Here is a 17,742-nt window from a genome sequence, read left to right as displayed (position 1 = left end):
ACTTTTAAAAAAGTCCTGAGGGAAACTTATTTGAAGATGGTCACCCTGTCTGCAGAACATGCAAGAAGAAAGTTGCTGTAATAGGAGGAAACAATTAAATCTGCAAAGATTGCGAATGCAAGGCAAGTGGACTTTGAACTCAATACCAAAACTACGTCTGGGAAATAATAACGTGAATCTTGAGTCGAAGATGAACGAACAAGTTCAGAAAAGACTAGAGTGACATTTAAGGGACAATAATCAAGGCTTGACATTAACAGTCTGTATTAGCGGGTGTATTTCAGCGGTGGCGTGTGTAATACAGTCATTTACACTAGTCACTTTGGTGTTTGAACTTATTATAGTCTCATCAAAAGCCATTTGTTATAATCGCGTTGCGCTATATAATCAATCGCAGATCATTTCTACTTATGAAAGAGGCGTTCAGATTAGCCGGATTTTTGTTCAGAGCGTGCCCTCACTGAAATCTGCACTCAAAGCAGAGATGAACGTGTGATAGCTACGCAGGAGATTCATTTAGCATACTGTTTTTGTTCTATTTCAGCAGCGAAAATAGTTTCAAACAAACACAGCAGAACCACAGCGCATCTGATATGACTGGCATAAAGGCTTGACGTTTGAGATTCGCGAATTTAGGGACCGTCTCTAATGCTGGGTACACACCAAACGATAATCGGGCTGATTTTGGGCCGATTTCCTCCCTTCCGACAATCCTAGCTCTGTCCCGATTATCTTGATGGCTCTAAAGATTATCTTATCAGATTTTCCTGTGGTGATAAGTGTGTTAAGATATAGCCTTTTGAAATTAAGATGTCAAAATCGAAAAGTTTTAGGAAAAAACCTGTGGCGCCTAAATAGTTACGATTGTCCGAACCTGCTCGAAAGAACGTCAGAGCCGTCCCGATCACAATTTGTAAATATTCAACATGTTTAATATTTACGATCAGAAATCCTGATGTGGGGGGAACCCTGAGGACAACACTCACGTGAAACAAAAAAATATGCAATCAGAAAGCATCCTACGGTATCAACAGTTCTATTTATTTGTAACATATCTTCAAACATTCTCTAATAACATCAAATAGTTATGAACTCCAACTATAAAAACAATTATTTAAAGTTTATTTAATAAGGCAACTTCAATATCATCTATTTTCCAAGAGACACCTGAGAACAACAAATATTTAAAAAAAAACATAGCAGTGTGAATTTTTTTTTTTACCATTACTCACCTCTAGCTCACTCTGTAACATTTACAGACCATGTTCACGCCGTCAATTTTCTGAGAAAATTATTGCAAACACTTTCATCGCGATTTCTTCCTGCATATCATCCGCCATGCTGAGGCCTGAGACACACTGCAAGCGTGGCTTTTGTTGCATGTCAACTGCGTGGCGTTTATGCCTTTGCACACACGTGTCTGACGCAGCACTGTTGCTGCTATTGATGTACAGGGAAGGCCTATACTTAGGCCTATACTTAAGGCCCATACAGCAAAGACATCAGCAGCACTCAACAGTTTTGACCATATCTTTGGTATTGATGGCAAAATGTATTGGCATATTCTGTATTGACGTGCAATATTTGAAAATCGATAATTATTATTACTTATTTAAATTACAGTTATATTTGCATTTGTCATAACCTAAAGACTTTCAAACATCAAAATGTAATTTATTCATATTTATTTATGTCAAAATTACATCTAAACATCTTTTCTTACACTGCAAAAAAATGCTATTTAGTATATTTTTTCTTGTTTCCAGTCCAAATATCTAAAAATTCTTAAATCAAGATGCATTTACTAGATAAGAAAAATGAAATAAGATATTGTGCTTGTTTTCTGGAAAAAAAAAAAAAATCTAAGTGAGTTTTTTCTTAAAACAAGCTAAATTTTCTGCCAATGGGGTGATTTCAACCAGAAACAAGATTATTTTTCTCACCCTATTGACAGATCATTTTGCCTGTTTTAAACAAAAAAATCACTTCAATTTGATTGTATTTTCAACAAAACAAGAAAAAATATCTTATGTTGTTTTGCTTATCTAGTAAATGCATCTTGATTTAAGAATTTAGATATTTAGACTAGAAACAAGACAAAATTACTAAGTAAGAAGAACATTTTTTGCAGTGTATTCTATTTTGCCTGGAAAAGCTTCCAACACACTTGCATGTGGCGTGAAAAATAGCCGTCTGTTCTATTTCTAGCATGCACACGTTTTCAGCATGGTTCGATCTGTGACTTGCATCATGCAGGCAATGTGCAAGCTCTAAAGCCGAGACGCTCACGCCGCGCTTGCAGTGTGCCTCCGGCCTGAAGTCTTGCGAGATTTTGCGAGATTTCCTGTGTTTACAGTTGAGACTCTAGTTGAAAATCTGTTCGTAAGCGGCGTGCTATCTTTGTCACATCATGGCACACTACACACTATAGGAGCAAAACAGTTAAGCTAGGATTGTTTGTCCTCATGTTTGTGGTCAAATTTTGAAAATCTTATGAGATGTAAAAAATATTTTGGTGTGTACCCAACATAAAGTTACATACAACATCGGTGTACACGTTTAATACAATAAACTGTCAAATCATATGAAAATATGCATATGCATTATTTCACTAGGATACTGTTAGAGCTCTTACACACACACACACACACACACACACACACACACACACACACACACACACACACACACACACACACACACACACACACACACACACACACACACACACACACACACACACACACACAAAGCTAGATTTAAATGCATTATAGCTGATAGAACACTGATGAGAATATTGCTTGAGAACACATTTAAAGACATAATATTCAAGATTATATTTAGACCAAAGTATTATTATTTATGCGTTGCTATTGACGACAGCCATTATAAGGAATGAAGTCCCAAAGAATATAATCTTGCTTTTAAAAAAGTGCAGTTGCTTGATTTGTTTGTTTGCTGATTTTCAAATACTGTATATAACTTGTTGAAATGTTTTAAGTGTGTGTAACTGTTCTTTTTGAACAATTGTATCTAATTTGAACAAAACCGTCACTATAATTGTATTATATTAATTCTGGTCTCCAACTGAAAATCAAAATTTTTCAGTGGCCAAATTGAATTTCAGTGAATTAAATTGCATCAATTCACAGAAAATCCATTTAGAAAATTTAGATGTGATCAGTCACTAGAAATCTTTTAATTGGGGCCTGGATTTATTTATTTATTTTTTATTTTTTTTATTTTTTTACACTGTATGTATCCTTATTATTGGTACATACTGTATTATTACCTTGTAAAAATACATGTTTTTGTTCTTCCTCCAAATCATGTTATTTGTTCAGTTTTTCAGTTTTGTTACAAATGGACAGTTTTGTTTTTTGTTCGATCAAGGTTAAAGCAAAGACAAAAAAAAATAAATAATAATAACTCAAAAAAAAAAAAAAAAAAAAATGAGGGCCTCAAGGACAGGAGTCGAAAACGACATCCTAATGGTGACACATCCATTACTGGAGAATCATTTTTATTTCTTTCTAGATTTTTAGAACACAGCATAGTTCTCTTTCCACAAAGTAAAAAAAGAGGAAGAAAAAAAAAAACACCCATGCAATACATTTTCTCTAATACTCTAATATGTGAGAATTGCAAGTTTCAGTAATACACATGACACTGTCAGCATGGCTATTAGTATGCAAATGGAGCGTCTTTTTCTTCCTGAACTGTATTTCATTAGTAGACTGATCTGACAGGTCAGACAGGGCTGTTTTAGATGCTGGCTCCTCTCCAGAATGCATTTGTGCACAATGCTGGATCTCTCTATGCCAGGGTTCCTAGTTTAGCTCAAACCCTGATCAATCTCACACACCTGTGATTTTCTAGTGATCATGAAGCCCGTGATTAGCTTTCTTAGATGTGTTTGATCAGGGTTGGAGCTAAACTCTGCATGGCATTGGCCCCCTTCAGGGAAACTTGCTCTACTGTATTTTTTTGGTGTTATTTTTTCCCCCAACACCATTGAAGTGAAATGTTAATAAACCATGCAGCGCCCTGAGAATGATTATTATATGGAGGTGTATGAATTAAGGCCGGCTTGTCAAGTTTGTCAGGGTGCTGAATTAGAGAGAGTGTGAGCCATAAAGTGCCACTTCATCTGTCGGTGCCGGCTTTGTCGGAGCTCAATTAGCATGCAGATTTCTGAATGCTTTATGAGAGCGCTGGGACTGAAGGACCTCTCAAAACATTGATTTATGATCTGAGCTCTGTAGCCGTTGCCTTTGGCATTGGGGCAACCCGCACCGGTGCTTTTGTTTTCAAATCATGTTTTTACAGTTTGGCAAGATCTAGTGCAATAAGCGACAAGATTTATATTTCACACATCATTGTTCTGAGTAGGCTTATGCGATGTTGAGAGTTTCTTAAGTGTCTTACAATATGTGGATTATACGTTGATGCCCCGATTACATTTGATGTAAAGCATAAGCAGCTAGTATTTGCCTGCCTCGCTCTCAATCTCAATCTCACTCTCATTGTTTCTTTTCTGTAGCTGCAAGCAGAAGCTGTATCTTGAAAACCTCCCAAACACCAGTATTATCATCCCGTTCCATAACGAAGGCTGGTCCTCTCTGCTCAGAACCCTCCACAGCATCACCAACCGCACACCGGACCACCTGATCGCGGAGATCATACTGGTAGACGACTACAGTGACAGAGGTAAACGGCAGAGCTGTTCTTTCTTTCTCAGAGCAATCTGCTTGACATCAAGGCCAATGCTGGTGATTTTCTGCATTAGCTGCTCAAAATGAATGTTGAACGAAGCTTTGATAGTACTGGGTCCTTGAGTGCAGGTGTTTTTTTTTTTTTTTTTTGCCGTTTATAGAGGTAGACAGGGCTTTGCCAATGATCAATGAGTGACAATGACTATCTATCTATCTATCTATCTATCTATCTATCTATCTATCTATCTATCTATCTATCTATCTATCTATCTATCTATCTATCTATCATCTATCTATCTATCTATCTATCTATCTATCTATCTATCTATCTATCTATCTATCTATCTATCTATCTATCTATCTATCTATCTATCTATCTATCTATCTATCTATCTATCTATCTATCTATCTCCTAACTTTACAAAGCTGCTGTTTTTCTATACTGTTTCCTAATTTATTTTATTGATTGAATGGCATCTTCTTTACCTGATCACCTGCTCCTCCTCTTCCTCTGCTGACTTTTCTACCCTGCTGCTATATTTACCTCTTATCTGTTATACAAACATGTTAAGAGATTATACACCTCATAACGCTATTAAATTTGTGTATAATCATTCGTAAAATTCTAACATAGTAGAGATTATAAAACGAAAGAAATTAAGTATTGAAACCACCAGTTGGAGGCAGCGATTCACTGTTTTAATGAGTGAGCCAATTAAATTATACACCCAATTCTTTCGAAAGTCAGATTAATTTAGGAAGAACACAAACACTATGTGAATACTTTTGTCATTGATAATTACAGCCACTATTGAAAAATGAACTAGCAAAACAGACGGCTGCTTTGGTAACTTGTTATACTGATAGTTATAGCTAAATATATTGCCATGGAATAGCTATCTAAAGTATATGTGGTTTTTACTTAGCTATTATACAATATTTTCATACCTCATTCTCAGTACATGCTTTATTTAATTTTTTGCATCCCTCTCTGAACAGTAGTTAAATATAGTCCACTGTGCATCGCTTCTCTTTGTTTTTGGCGCTAACGTTACCCGTGTGCGCTCCCATTTAAACACCACTCTTGTCGTTTTGGTGAAAGTGTGACTCATTGGTTGGCCGTTACCAATCGGTTCAATGGAGGGGGATTATTTTTGTCTGATTTATTATGACAAACTCATATTTGATTTGGAAAAAAAATGTATTGTTACAAAATAAATGAATTCTACATATTCTTCATTTGATCTACTGTGATTTACATGTTGAAATATTGGGGGGTGTTGATTGTAACTGATGGATTTTAATATTGAGGGGGTAACCCCACACACACACACACACACACACACACAAACATACACACACACCCCACCCGCCATAAACTACGCCCTCTTTTGACACTTTGACACAAGCTCCCTCAAAACTGGTTTTGTATGTTAGTATCCGACAGTGTTTAAGCATCTATTTCACTTTGGCTTTTTTTAGTCATGTTCGTTTTCACTACATATTGGTGGAAGTTATATTTTAAAAATATGTTGGACTCAATTTTCATTTTCACACTTTTTAAATTTACACAAATTACAGCTTGATGCACAGTGAACATTTTATTTGAGTGATATTAACCAAGATTGCATGCTCCTTGCTGACACTGTTACTTAAACAAGTCCACACAATTTTGAGAAGAAAAAAGAAAAATTTCATTAAGGGTTAATAATGTCACACCTGAGGGACAGTTGTAATGTAAAATATATTTTACACATACTCAAGTGTGGCACCATTTTTTGTGTCTCTCTGTGTGTGTATATGTAAAACATTTCTAAGACAGTATTATTGTGTCAGTCTTTTTGTAGAGCAAATTCCACTTATTGTAAGACGTTTAGTAGTAGAATGCAGTAAGATTAAGTCACCAGGAATGCATCTTAGCGTTGAGACACATTGATAGCACACTTTTGTGCACTATAGCACCAAATACTCTGCCTTTTGGAACAGCATCCCAATACCTCACACAATAAATCGATAAGAACATCCCACCGCACAATGCTCCTCTGTACTACAAGACATCTCAGCCAATAGCATTCCATCTCACAGCTGGGCAATTATTACTCCTGTAGAGGAATAACGGGGGAGCACAATAGTGAGAGTCTACTCCACTCTGGCCTGCTCTGTTCCCATTACAATACTCATGTCCAACTGAAATGAGCTGCCATTAGGCTGAGAGGCATCTTGCATTAATTGACTTATGATGATATATAGCTATTTTAACTATAACTTTTTTGTTTTAATTGCACGTGTTGTTTGTGTCAGCATGTTTGTATATTATAATACAGTGTAATTCATGCAAGGCCATCTGCAGTCTTTAATGTGTGTGTGTGTGTGTGTGTGTACGGTATGTAGGCAACAGAATCTGCTATGCCAATCAGCGCAAGCTCATTGGTCAGTTCTCTTTAATGATGAGCTCATATGAGATGCAAATTCTCTCTCAACAGATTTTTGACCTAGAGCAACAGTAGCAGTGTGTTCTCAAAGCATAGAAAATGTCAGTTTTCTGGCATTTCATTGCAGCGATTTGAAAGCAGATCCTCTGAAAAAGCACTAAATCTCCTGTGCATTCGCCAAGTGCTCATATGAGTAATTTATGTGGTTTAAAGAGTTTAAAGAGAATTTTTAGCCAGATGCATTGCTTACTCTCTGTAACAAACATTTGTTAGTTTTCTCAGATCTCTAGCAATAAGAATTAATTTCTTCAGCCACTATACAGAAAGAATGAACAAGCTTTTTGGGACTGCAAAAATGATTTGGTAGTTATGTTTCACTCAGACTAAAGATGGACCAATAATGTCCAAGTGCATTTGAGAGAAAATAAGCACCTGTCAGTCATGTCACCGCTCCCTTTTACTGCACTCTCTCTACACATACACACAGAAGGTTGCGTGCAACTGATGGCCTTTTTGTCTGGACAGTCGCTTTTGAACGGGTTCAGTACCATCAATCACAGCAGCCAAAAAATATATATATAAAAACGAGTGAGAACAAATTAGCATAGAGCAGAGGACAGTCCAGAATGACTGACAGAGAGCCATACTTCTGCCACTCATAATCACTGGCTCTAACGAAACCAGATATGAAGTAGATATAAAGTGGGCTGAAGGTATTCCTCCACCTCCTTGTGTTCTCTTTAGCACCACTCATGATATCCATTAGGGCTGGATAATATAGAAATGTCTGTGTTTTTCAGACTTTTTAAAATGTCTGATCTCGATATGCATGTTGTTGCTGTGTAATGGCTTCTAAAAAATCTTGTTCTATTCAACTTATTGTATTTACCCGAACTGACACTCTTTTTTGGTCTGTGTTACAGTGTAATTATGCATGTAAGTACTGTTTAATATAACTAACTACATGTACTTACTATAGGGTTGGGATTTGGTTTTGGTTTAGGGTTACATTTAATTTTGTATGATGTATAGTTATTACTACAGTAACTACATGTAACAAGGACACTTTTGCAGTGTCCTTGTTACGTAGTTACTGCAGTAATAACTATCATACATAATTAAATTGCATAAAGTGTTACCCAAGTTACCTTTATTAGAATAGTCTAAAGTCAAAATAAAGTTCAAAATAAATATTAATTTCATCAAAATAAATTTTATAAAAATATAAAAATACAGAAAATTGTAGTTGACAGATGACACTAAAGAATCATTGAATCAGTTTTAAATTGATTCACTTAATACTGAAATGAATCACTTACTAAATGTAATGCTTTTTTTTTTTTTTTTGCTTCTAAAAATCAGTAGTTTGAGCTTACATAAATTGAAATGTTATAAAGGCTTTTTATTAGCCTGACAAGCCAGACCCACATGAAGATGTTTGGTCTGGAAACTCACCATAGACAGGGCTCAATCCGAGGGGCGGATAAACGGTTGTATTTTAAACTCCCTCTGCACACGATAGGATAGCGCTACAACCAACCAGAGCAACGAAGGTGAAACAGAGCTTGTTGATAGATTAAACATTCACCGTATCCAGTCGGCTAAACTCCGAACACATATTCCCTTCTTAAGAATGACTTCAGTGCTGTTCTTTGATCTTTTCTCAGAGAAAAGCTTAACTATACACGATGTGATTGGCCCGTCCAGATTGAGAGGAATACAGCTCAGAAGGGTATTGAGAGTTCCTAGACGACACTTGCGGGCAGATTAAATTTGCTGCCGCTAGTGTGCGTCTAAATTTCTAGGCTAGCTTTTTATAACACCTGTCTTTAAACTACATCATCGACTCTTTAGTGAACATAAAATTAAAATTAAAAAAAGGTTCTTTAAAATCATTGCAGTACAGTATTACATTTTTTGTATTTATTTGTAATATACTGTATGTAAGTAAAATCACAACTGTGTATTCTTCAGGCAGACGTTTCTCAAAGTGACTTACATTGCTTTCAATGTACAAAATATTCTACAGTGAATAATATTATATCGGCCAGTCCTAAAATTCAGAGAGTTCATTTTAAAACATCTAATGAATGTATGCTCATGAAAAGACTACAGCGGCGCTTCTCACTTGTACTGTGTGATTGATTTTCAAGAATATGTAGAGCGTCGGTGTGTCTTTGTGTTGCTTAAAGTAAAGTATTTTTAGAGCGTTGCTAAAGTGGAAGCTCTGCTGGTGTCTCTCTTGCGCCGGCCTGGCTCTCATTGAAGATAAGCATTTTCACCATGGCTCACTCTGTGAAGAAGAGGCCTTGCTGGGCTCTCATTAATTGTGGATCCAAATTAAATTCATGTCATGCATTTAATTAATTGTGGAACGTCCTCATCATTGACGCTCACAGTGGCATTCAGTAGCGTGAAGGTGCTTCATCACTAAACACTTTTGTTGTTCTTTCCTTGAACTGCTTTGACTCGTTTAGGCTTCCAGAATATTTCTCTTTACTTGTGTGTTCAGCTAAGCTATAAAGTCAAATGCATGATGATTATATTCATATTCCCTTTAATTGATATGATTTTAATTTAGAACATGTAATTAAAGCTCTCTTCTAATGAACCAAATTAAATGGCTTGCATGAAAGATGACATTTGTGTAAAGGAAGATACAACACATGCAAGGCAACATTCATTTTCTATTTACCAGCCAGCCGTAGTTGGAACCAGCTTCCTGAACAGATCAGATGTGCTCCAACAGTAGCCACATTCAAATCTAGACTCAAAACACATCTGTTTAGCTGAGCATTTACTGAATGAGCACTGTGCCACTGTACATCCCACTGATTGCTGATCTTATCTGTTTATTCTTTTTATAATTGTTTTAGTTTACCTTTGTTCTTATCTTTGGTTATTGTTATTTTATATGTTCATTTGAGTTAAATATGATGAGTGAAAACTGGGTTTGATGGAAATTGTAAGTTTGACAATAAGGTTTGAGTATGTGGAAATCTGTGTATGATGAGTGAAAATGGGTTTAACAAGAAGGTTCCTGAGTAAAAATCAGGGAATAGTGATTGAAAGGGATGCAATGAACATGTTCAAGGAATAAATGAATGAGAGGTGATCTAATTAAGATGGCACATATGTAGGCTGTAAACTGAAGGATGTTTTATTTTTATATCAGACCACTATTGTGGATCTGACCTTATTTATTTATTTATTTATTTATTTATTTATTTATTTATTTATTTATTTATTTATTTATTTATGTATTTATTTATTTATTTATTTATTTATTTATTTATTTATTTATATTTACAACTGTATTAACTAATTTTTAATTCATACACATGGTATTCTTTTTTCTTGTGCATATGTTATCACTATTTTAATGAATTTCTATGTAAAGCACTTTGAATTGCCATTGGGTATGAAATGTGCTATACAAATAAACTTGGCTTGCCTATTTAGACTAATTAAACAGCCATTATCATTGCATGGATGTGTGTTCATACAGTAAATCGTTCTTAGTGACCATTACAGTATACTGATAAATGCAATACACCTTCTCTTTCTCCTTCTCCTCTTTTAGTCTATGGCAGCCAATAGAACCACTTCGGGGAAATATATATAATTTGGCACACAGATAGAGGACAGTGAGAACATTAACCACAGCAATTTTGGAGTTTCGTTCTAGTCCCACCAACTGTCCACATTTGCACTCACATTTATACTAATAGCTTTTGAACCATAAGGGCTAGATACTACATTTTCCCTCTGATTCCTTGGCTCAAAACGATATAAATGCTATGATGTTATTTTCATCATGAACATTTTAGCCCAGAACATTTTTATATTTTACAACAAAAAAAAAACTACTTTTTAAAAACAAAAAATCCATAGTGTTTTCTAAATTTCACCCAAAAAATGTACCAGATAATATTTAGGCCATGCAAAAAAATTATGAAATACAAGTTTCAAACCATTCTCGAATAACGCACAAACAAATTAGAAGAAAATCACGTCAAAATTGACTTTATCTATTTAGCATATGTAGACCTAACTTGTTTGTGTTATGACAACCATGAGCTGTGGGTTTTGGTGTGGTCAGGAGACTATTTTTGCTTATAACTTCTGAAAGGCCAAAAATCACAAAACTCTCCAGAGTTACTCTTTAGGTCTCTAAATTCAGTGCAGCATCCTGAGTTGAATGATCCCCAATTTTCCCATATCGACCATTTTGGGCATTGGCCATTTTGAATTTTGTCGCAAAATGCTATATTTTATGAACGCTTTGGGGCATCGTTCCAAAACTTCTCGTATTGGTGAAAATTGGTCAAACAGTCTAGGACAGGGCTATTCAAATCTTACCCTGGAGGGCCAATGCGGTGCAGAGTTTAGCTCCAACCCTGATCAAACACACCCACCTGTGATTTTCTAATGAACTTGAAGACATTGATTAGCAAGTTCAGGTGTGTTTGATTATGGTTGGAGCTAAACTCTGCACCGCATTGGCCCTCCAGGGTAAGATTTGAATAGCCCTGGTCTAGGAGATCGAATTTAATGAAAACATTTTGTGTATGTCTTTGACACAATGCCTTGAAGGTACTCAACAATTTTCAAGCCAGCACTAACTTGTGGTCAAAAATAAAATAAAATAAAAAACTAAAATACCTTTTAAATAAGTTAAGGCTATTGTCATGAGACTAACTGGTCTTGGTAGATTATTTAAGGCATGTCGAGGGCCGAACTTCCTGTCTGCCATTGTGATTTTCTTAAAAAAAAAAAAATATTTAATTAAATTCAAACTCCTAGACTGTTTGTCCAATTTTGATCAAATTCGAGACAGATCATCTTCAGGCCATTCCAGACAAAAGTTATGGATTTAGTGTTGATAGACAACCATTTTTGTATACTGCATCAACAAATTTGGTTTCATAATGGTAAACTGCATCTGAAGATTTATCTCTGCAAAGCTTTGACCCCAAACTTCATGTGTCATTGTCACCTCACACTGACCACGCCATATCATATAAATTTGGTAACTATTTGCGCCACCTTTTGGTAAAAAGTGATTAGCAATTAAATTACATCACTAGTGACTGTATTTCTGATTTTTCAGCCATTAGTGTTTTGTGATAACCAACAATATGCCACAAATGTTACAACTTAAAGGTCAAATTTCTGCCACTCCTAGCATTCCAAAGCAGCATGACTTTCTTCTGCAGAGCACAAAAGAATGAAATGACGGCATGAATTATCCCTTTAAACTTGTATTGAACTGAAAATATTCCTTTAAGGGCAACAGTGTCACAAAAACACATTTTTGATCCACCTTCTGTGAGTACAGTTTTGGAAGTGTAAAAATATCACATGTATCTAAGAGAACCTTAACTTCCATAGCCTATTTTGTGTTTTCACCTTATGGAAGCTGAATTTGTAGTAATTACTGACCAGCCTCCATGGACCCTTTCAAAAGCTTCAGCTGACACAATTAGTATGGCGTGAAGATTGTCTGGTTACTCTTGGACACACATGCATGCACACACACGTAAACACGTACAGACACAGAGACAAACACAGACTCGCAGGATTTGCTGGCACACCTTGACAGTGAATGATTACTATGCTCTGTGTTTTGCGAATGATGAGGAACAACTCCTGCAAGCCAAATGTGTTCCCCTCCAAGAGAATGTCCTTGAGCTCCTCCAACAAGTGAAGTAAAGAACCGAATGATAAAACCTTTGCAGTAACAAGCTGTTCATTCGGCACCCTTTTCTGACATACTATTTGAGCAGCAGACAGTGGGATACTGGGCACTTTGCTAGCCAAGCCTCTTAGAGTCTTCTGCTAAGACAGCATAATTATTACAATCACCTCACCTCTTTTTGAGAGCAGACACATGCACGCCATGAACCAATTCACAAAGCAACTTGAGATGTTACTTAAAGAGAGAGAGAGAGTGCTCTTACCTCGGATCTGTCAATGCTTTAGTGAGTACACCCAGCATGCTTTGCTCCAAAAAGTGCAGATGGTTTCAAATATGCTGGTAATTTAGGTGTAGAATAAGAGTTAGTGTAGAGGTCTTTACCATTTGACATTCTTCTGTACTATATTAGGACATTTTAAGGAGTATAAGGCGGGAAAGTGGTAAAAAAAATGCAATTTTTTTTTTTACAACAACAACACAAAAACCATGTGTCCAGATGAACTACTCATCAAAAAAAGGACAGGAAAAAAACTGGAGTTTTATCTGGATACCAAAAATTGTCAAGATGTCAGACGTAGTGACTGGTGAATCTTCCTCAGTGGGTGATAACACTGGTCCTCTGAGTGTTGGTGGTCCACTGATTAATGCGAAGACAGGTCAGGTGACCAGAAGAAGAAGAGATAAGACCTGTCCTGATGCCCTTGTTGATGACTTAGCGAGGCTTATGTGGAGGGCAAAATGGCATACTCTCTCTGGAGTCACTGTAGATGTGACTGATTGGAGCCGGCAAAAGAAACAGTGATGTACTCTTTGTCACTGCCAGTCTTCCCCGACGTGCAAGTTTAGAGCAATAATCAATCCTCTCTTTGGCCACATAACGGAGACTGTCTATATTCATCCTTATCAAGCAGAATCATGGACATGGCATCTACTCTGTCTGTAGAATAGGCAGCATTACAAACAAAATGCATGCTTTTGACAAAACTTAATATTCTACATTACAGTGTATGGTACATAATATGAGGTACTACTTATGTGATTTGTTTCTCCAGTGGGGACTACTTAAGTCACTATTTAATTGCATTTGTTAGCTATTAGCTAAAAGCCATTGCGCCTAGCAAGTGGTAGGGTAAATCACCCCAAAATACAGGGATTATCTAAGCAATAAATGAATCAAGGTGAAGAGAAAATCCATTGTCTAATAGCTTTTTCTGCACATGAGGCAACTAATGTACCTTAAGCTGGTTGGGCTCAAGATCAGCCTCAGGGATCAATGTTCTTAAGCCCAATCAAAGCAATTCCATCGCATTATTTGGCTAGACTAATTGCTCGGACTAAAAAAGTGCAAAGTTTACGCCTAATGAGATTGACCCGTAGAATAAATGTGTTCCCTTGCTTTAAAGATTACGCTGACTTTTCTTATCCAGGGGCGCTTGTTAAATGAACACTTCCTGAGCATCTGCTTCTAATCGCTATTGCCATAAAATCATTGCTTGTGCATATTTCACAAGAAAACTGCTGTTTCCCTAGTGCCTCTGATTTAAGGCGCAAATCTCTGGATCAGCCAATGTGATTCACATTTTATTGCAGTTTATCATGTACTGTACATGTCTTTGCTACCCATTAGCAGTAGTACAGTCTCCAGTCTTTTTAGTCGATGATCAGTGGTCCTCTGGATGTTAGTGGTCTGCTGACTGAGCCTTGGTGTGATGCACCTAGGTTGTAAGACCTGCCCGGATGCCCTTGGACATTTTGCTGTCTTGGCTAGGCTTCTTTCGAGGAGGGGGGTGTTGATGGCAGAATCACTTTAGAATGGCCGTAGATGCGATTGATTGGAGCGGGCAAAAGAGACAGTGATGTACTCTTTGTCACTACAACTCCCCCACAGCGTGAAAGTTTAAAGCAAGAATCAATCCTCTCGTCGGCCGCCTCATGGAGGCTGTCGATAGTCATAAGTGGCTGACCTTCTCATCAAAGTTTGTGCCCCTCATCAGGCTCACAGACTTTGGCAGATATTTCTTGGAAAGCTGCATCCATCAATCCTGTTCTAACACATCCAGCAGGGATTGTCATGGTGACAAGGCTTTGAGGGTTTTTCACAAGAGCTGAAGTGTTAATAAAGTTAATAACACCACTGTCAGTGGCAGATGTTCAACAGGAATTTAAATGCAGTTGAAACATTATTGTTTTAAGCTCAACAACGAGCACAAAATGCATTGATATCAAAGTCATAGTCACCACATCAACAATCCCCAGTTTGCACAATGCAGACATTACTGTAAGTAGCAGATTGTTTTGTTTGATATCTTCCCTAAAAGATATTATGCTTTTCATTTACAATGCACTGCACTGCAGTAATTGGTCTTGTAGCTACTTCAGAGACTTTTCTACTTAAAAGCATGATGCTTAGAACTAGTCCCTGCTGATAAAATGGTTATCTATCGTTCCCAATTTGACACCTCACCACTAAGGATATGTCTTCCTGTTCCTCAGGCTTTACACCACTGATGAGCTCTGTCAAAATCTGTCCTCAGACATGGTATCTACTAAATGGAGTGAACTACATTTCAACTACACAGTAAACAGAAGAAAAAAAATGCAGCTGTAAAATATATACATTTCCCACCCCAAACTTTATGTGACTTGTGTTCTGAACTGTATTTCAACTTGACAAATCAAATGTCTTTTTCCAACATATAATATGTATTAACCCCTTTCCAGTCAAAGATCGCATACGGCACCAGATTACTGATATCAACATTCAATGCACGTTAAAACATCATACTTCATCTGGAAAAATGAGGTTGCCCCTGGAAAAATGGAGGTTGCCCCTGGAAAAATGAGGTTGCAGTGACAATATTTTTTTTTTAATTTATGTCAAGAGTGCATTATAATCGATCTGTTATGAACGATATTTTGAATGGAATATCAACAATAATCAAAAGCCATTCACGTCTTCTCTGTTTTATTTGTGATCACATACATGCACTTAACAACATCCGTTTGGGCACTTAGTCAAAATGTGCGCATATTAGGACAAATATAGATTTATCAACACATATGCAAAACTTGTAACACTTCTATTCATTTCTCACTGAATGATGCTGATTTGAAGAGCTGGATGACATTGAGAACGATTTATTGTTTGTTTGTGTCCTGCTGCACATAACTTATGATCTCAGAGCTCTCTCATTCGCTGTTTGCATGTGATTTGGTGTATTTTCATATGTATAAAAAATGTGTCCAGTAACATGCTAACCAGGTGTAGCGATTAGCTCCATATAAAATGCTAAATAAAACATTTTAAATGTCCCGTTCTTCGCGATTCCATCGTTCAAACTTTAGTTGGTGTGTAATGTTGCTGTTAGAGCATAAATAATACCTGTAAAATTATAAAGCTCAAAGTTCAATGCCAAGCGAGATATTTTATTTAACAGAAGTTCCCTTTCAAAGCCTCCAGCGAACGGCCGGTTTGGACTACAGCAGGAAGTTCAGGGATGTAATGACGTCACTAGAACCGTTTGTTGACTAACCCTCCGCCCACAAGAACACGCAAAATAGGGGGCGTAATCTTGTTGCTCTCCCACGTGGAGAAGAGCGCACATTCAGCGCTTGCATCTCCCCGTTATGGTAAGAGGCGGGACCTTTCCGGGCAAAGTGCGCTAAGCTGCTGTCCAATCACAACACGGGAAGCGCTGGCCCAATCAGAACTCGTTACGTATTTTGAAGGAGGGACTTCATAGAACAAGGAAATCATCAGGCCATTTTTAGGACAGAGGAAACTGCGCTGTACAGATAAGTAAATTGTGTGAAAAATACTGTTTTTTTTACACGCAAAACATGAACTGTTATATTGCACACTGTAAACATAATCGAAGCTTCGAAAACACGCGAAGAACGGGACCTTTAACCTCATTGAACATCCGTGAATCCAACAGTATGTTGCGATATGGAGTAAATACAGACCATTGCTGGTTGTTTAAATGGAGTTTGGAGTTAACGTGTAATTTTAATATTTTATTTTGTGTTATGTAGCGTGATGCTAACTGTAGCTCTAATGCACCTGTCACTATACACTATAGCTCTAATGCACCTGTCACAGGAGCTATATATTATTTCACATATGGCACCAACAGCTGTTTTTTTTTGTCTGTTGCCAAAAAAACTACAAATAGTAGGTTTTAATGTAAATTTGAATGAATATGGGATTAATGACTAGTTAGTAGACTGCAAGTATGTGTTTTACAGTCCAATAACATAATGATTAGTATCTTCTCTTAGCCTTTGCTAAAAACTCACATGACATGCCTTACAATATGCTTCATAAAATGCATGATTTTAGAGATTTCATCCTCAGGTCCTGAATTGTAAACTCTTAAGCGTTGGCTTTATAGATATATGCTACTTATGTGTCTACTCATAAAGACTTACGAGCACCAGCCCTTTTATTTGGGGTATGTCAAAATGCCTCATTTGGCAATGTTGGGGCGGTTGAATCATAAGCCATTTAATCTGCCTTTCAGCAAAGAACTCTCCGGGGTTACTGTTCCTATACAGGGTATCCGCGGGGTCTTGAAAAGTCTTAAAAGGTGATAAATCAATTTTGGGAAAATTAAGACCCTTATAAAGTATTAAAAAGTCTTATCAAGGCTTTATAAAGTCTTAAATTTTGAAAGTATTTTGTTCAAGCTTTGTCAACAGAGTTTGACTCCAAAAAGTATTTATGAATATATTTATTTTCATCCCCATAAGTATTAAAAAACAACGGGGCGCTCAGTCTGAGATCGGTTCGGAGCGCGCGCGCCAGGGATGGAAATTAGCGCCGCCACCAGCCAAATGCGGCTGATTTTGAGTTGTGGCGGGTAAACTCACTTCACCTACCGAGCTGTTTCAC

General features: G+C 36.9%; 1 protein-coding gene across 1 annotated transcript in view; it reads left to right on the top strand.

The window, feature by feature from the left end:
* The window catches only part of galntl6 (polypeptide N-acetylgalactosaminyltransferase like 6), a 276,939-nt gene that overhangs the window by 82,130 nt on the left and 177,067 nt on the right, over positions 1-17,742 (top strand). The window contains exon 5 of the mRNA XM_067441340.1: positions 4,544-4,710. Coding sequence (XP_067297441.1) covers positions 4,544-4,710 — 167 coding nt within the window. The remainder of the gene's footprint in view (positions 1-4,543; positions 4,711-17,742) is intronic.

Source organism: Pseudorasbora parva, chromosome 4, assembly GCF_024679245.1.
Source record: "Pseudorasbora parva isolate DD20220531a chromosome 4, ASM2467924v1, whole genome shotgun sequence".
NCBI lineage: Eukaryota > Metazoa > Chordata > Actinopteri > Cypriniformes > Gobionidae > Pseudorasbora > Pseudorasbora parva.
Note: the sequence above shows the minus strand (reverse complement) of the source record. Positions and strands in the feature narration are given on the sequence as shown.